Source organism: Theobroma umbraticum, unplaced genomic scaffold, assembly GCF_002168275.2.
Source record: "Theobroma umbraticum cultivar Fairchild unplaced genomic scaffold, ASM216827v3 scaffold_44.0, whole genome shotgun sequence".
NCBI classification, from domain to species: Eukaryota; Viridiplantae; Streptophyta; class Magnoliopsida; order Malvales; family Malvaceae; genus Theobroma; species Theobroma umbraticum.
The window spans coordinates 8,668,439-8,672,817 of record NW_018397255.1 but is presented as its reverse complement, the minus strand read 5'-3'; the positions used below and the strand labels follow the sequence as shown (position 1 = coordinate 8,672,817).

The window sequence follows — 4,379 nt, the reverse complement described above, 5'->3', positions numbered from 1 at the left end:
TGTATAAGAGAGTATTCTGTTTGGAAGGTAAGATAAATCTATAATGTTGCATCTAGTCTGTAATCAGGCTGTACATGACATTTGTGTAACTATTATCTAGTTTTTATACATAAATTTATTTATTTATTTATTTAAAAAAGAAAAAAAAGAAGAGGATCAACCTTTTCTCTAATTTCGGTAAAAAATTAATAAATTAATAAATAAATAAATAAATAAAGTTTTCCTAATTGTTTAGTTGTTTTGTCAAATGATTTTAATACAAATTATATAGTAGAAAGGTTAGTATTATTAAAGGGCATTAAGTTGAAATCAAAATTAACAATTGATTAACAATTACTTTAAAAAAAACAATTGATTATTAGTTTTTAAATGTTTTGTACCACCAAAAAATTTGTATGATAGAAGAGAGAGAACTACTGGTCAAATCCAAAATTTCAAACAAAATCTCGTTCTATCCTTTTCAATCAAAGCTTTTATATCAAAAATTTAAACAAAAAGTTTTCAACAAAATCGAACACAAGATCATAATGGCAGATGAACTGCAAGATAACCCACTGCTTGCACGTGAGAAAGGTGCTGAAAGATTAGTAGCACCTCCTCAAACGTCAAGTCACGGGTTACGCCTCGCTAATCATAACTTATTTCCTATTAGGTTTATTTATAGCTATTTGATTCACCATGGTTGATGATGAAAACACCCCTACGGATCCTTTAATTCAATTATAAGTTGCTTATAATTTTGTCCAAGTATCAAATCCTTCTTGCGGGAAGCGATTTCTTATCTGAATGATGAATCTCTCTAGCTACTTTAGGTGGCCTAGAGTTTGACCTGGGTTGACGTTCACATCTGATTAACCCTTCAACACAAACAGTACGTATGGAAGCAAGAGTCCTGCAGAAAGCAGATATACTTACTTGGAAGGTCCCATGGATCGTATTTGTAGATATCAATCTCTTTGATGATTTCGATACTGATAGGTCTGTTCTCAACCTTTCGCCGAAGGTAAAACCCGACAAGTTCTTCGTCTGTTGGGTGAAATCGAAACCCTGGAAGCAAATCTTCATCATCCTTCCCCTTGTCTGTAGAATTCATGTTTGTTGCCTCCATGATCTCTCTCTCTCTCTCTCTTTCCCTCTGGTTGTGTATTGATGGTCTTCTCCTTTAGCCCAAGTCTCTCAAAGTCGCAAAGCATTAGCTTCTTATAGTAGATCAAAAACGAACGTCTGGGGTCAAGACAAGACTTTTGATTAAGAGATGTTAAGGAGGTCTAGCTAAGGAAAATTAAGAAGTCTTCCGTTTGCTGATTTTTCTTGACCTTAAAAAAAGTAAATGCTTCATTATTGATGTGATTATTAAAAAAAAGCTTAGAATTGTTTAAACTTCAAAGCTAGAAAATGCACTTTGGAAGTATATTTACTTATATAAAGAATTGTAATCCTTTATTGACAAGTACAATCCCTGTGAAGATACTTGCATTTTTAGGTTGAAATTTAAACGAGAAGCTTTCAAAGGTATCATTCTTGTGAAAATATCTATGCAAAAGCCACCATCATATAAACAAAATATCTATCCTCTGTTAAAAAAAAAAAATCTTTAACTTCATCTCAAATTAAATATTTACTTTTGGAAAAGTAGATATTCGAAAATAAAAAATTGACATTCAATTTGAAACGGAAGAAATAATAATAAAAATCAAGTTATGTGTTCTTTATTTTGGTCATTCTCGTTTTCATTTAAAAGTTAAAAAAATGCAGCAAAATTCACAAATAATTTCAGCTATCCACATATAAATGACTGGGGTCAATTGAATCCACTCAACTTTAGAAAATCCAATTTTATATATTTTATATAATTGTATAATAGTATGATTTTTTTTTTTGTAATTTTCATTTTTGACCCCATTGAAACTAATAAAAATTTAAAGAGAGGGGTACAAATAAGTAAATTACAATGAGTAATCTAGATTTTTCAAAGCAAAAATATTCTAAAAATTCTTTATATTTGTATTATGAATATGACCATACATTTTTTTTTCAGTTTAAATGGGTTTACATTAATAAGCATATTTGATTAAAATGTTAAATGTGGCACACACTCAAATATAATTATTTTATATAAAAGTAAAATCATACATTTTATATATCAGCACAAAAATTAATCTTTAATTTTTAATTTATTCAAGAATATTAATATAATTTTCATTGGTCTCTAAACATGTCTTTTGCATTTTTTTCCTAGAAGCAAAATATCAACTAAAGCAAACGCTTATTATGTTTACATAGTGCGCGTTGGCGAGTTGGTATATGATCCCGCTGAAATTTTGTTGCTGCTACGCCACTGCTTCATGGAAATTGCTAGCTGTCAACTCGGAAATGAAGGTTCTGTCAGTGTCTCAGTTGAAGAAATTAAACAGGTAATGATTTTTTCTTTATCAATTGCAATATATCTAGCTTTCATAGTGTTAAGTAATAAAATACAAGCTGTAATTGAGTTTGCAACTTGTATGAATTTATAATTCATGTTTTACCTTTGGGTCCAGACCCTCAAGGGTTAATGCTAGGTTGCCTGAACGAAGAGTGGGTCATATCTTTATATATAAATAAATAAATAAATGAATATATATATATATATAAAGTCCATTTACTCTCTTAATGAAGGTTTTAATTCATTTATATTATGCGGTATTAGCAGCATCCTATTGGCGGCATTCATTGGAGAAGACTTGGCTCACGGTAGATGCGTGTCTCTTTAGTAAGCGTTTTCTTGTTTGCTGTCCAACACAAAACCCAACCAAGTTCATGAATTTGATCATGCCATAGAAATAAGGCATGCTTACATCATGGTGATATATATGATTGTGCCCTAGCAATAATATTATTTTTATTTATTTATTTATTTTCCAAGATTAATTTGGATTGACATGTGATGTATAGCTTGTTCTAACTACAAGACAAGACAGGTGAAGAGTCATCCTAGACAGGCGATGACTTTAAGAGATATGTGCATTGGAATTTTTGTTTGGTCAGGCTAGGGTTAGGATCATGTCCAACACAAGCGAATTCTGAGGCCTACATGCTTTCTTAACAAACTCCAGTGTACACAAATTTCAAACAAAACATACCAACTCAACATTAACCATATTTTCACATTTAAGAAAAATAAATTCTTTTTTGGTTAAGACTTAGGTAACGTTTCTCAAATTAATTCATTAAAAATGTGTAAATAAAACCTAAAATCTAATATCAAAATTAATAAATTAAAATTTCGTGACATAGATCAAGTCTATAAATTTAAAATAATTTGAATAAATTCTGATATTGTGTTAAAATAGACATTGTTATTGAAATTATGATACAGTTTTCACCGTTTGATAAATGTGGAGCAACTTTTATGTATAGATACTATTTTCAATTAAACTTTTTACATAATAGTGATCTTTTTATTGAATTTTATCAACTTGTCGGGTTTTATTTTCAAATTTAATTTTTATTTTATCATTTTTAAAGTGTAAACCTTTCTTATCTAAGTTTTGTCATTTCTTTTTACTTGGTGTATATGTCCAAATCCAAAAGAGATGGGGATTAATGTTGGGCTCCATTTTGTTATTACTTTCTCTACATCTATTATTTTCATGTTCCCATGTGTAGAAGTCACCATAAATTTTGAACTCATATATGAACGATGATTAAAGATACACAAGAAAAGTAATGAACGAGAGCTGGATAGAAGAATTTATGTCTTAAATTTTATCTTTCTTTAAGAAAAAAAAAACATGGGTTAGGTCAAATTTTTATTTTTAAAATATATTAAAATAATTAAAAGAGAGATTTTAATTTAAACTTAATTTTATGGAGATCATGAGTTAAAGATAATGCTAGAGCAGCTTATGGCTCCTCTACTTGCCTTTTCTATTTTGTCCTTACAATCATGTTAATTAATTACTGGATGATCTATTGACGAGTAGATAACAACGACAAATGGAAAAATGGGGAGGACTACTAGATGTGATTTGAGGTTCACTGATACAAATTGTTGATAGCTTAAAATTGACGTGCAATTGTACAACTGTACGGTTACAAACCAAGCATTTGTATGATGGTGACAATTAAATCCTAGTTTTATTCGATTTTTAGCAGAGATATCATTAAAGGTCAACTAACAATGGTCACATGGATTCTTTGCTGAGTAGGAGTTCACACTGACAAGTCACTAATCTTTATATGTGAAAAGGAAAACAATTATACTTTCAATAAAATAATTTGTGCCTTATTCGGTATCTTTATTTTTCACAAGTAACAATGAGAGGTCACTCATTTCACTTCCCATCTTTTCCATGTGATGTTCATTTTTTTCCTTTTATATATATATATATATATAT

At 29.5% G+C, this 4,379-nt stretch overlaps 1 protein-coding gene across 1 annotated transcript in view; it reads right to left on the bottom strand.

Annotated features, from left to right (window-relative positions):
- LOC149527637 (transcription factor JUNGBRUNNEN 1-like) overlaps window positions 1-1,108 on the bottom strand; it is a 3,863-nt gene extending 2,755 nt beyond the window's left edge. Inside the window, exon 1 of the mRNA XM_089785751.1 lies at window positions 916-1,108. Coding sequence (XP_089641877.1) covers window positions 916-1,108 — 193 coding nt within the window. The remainder of the gene's footprint in view (window positions 1-915) is intronic.
- Window positions 1,109-4,379: the final 3,271 nt, after the last annotated feature.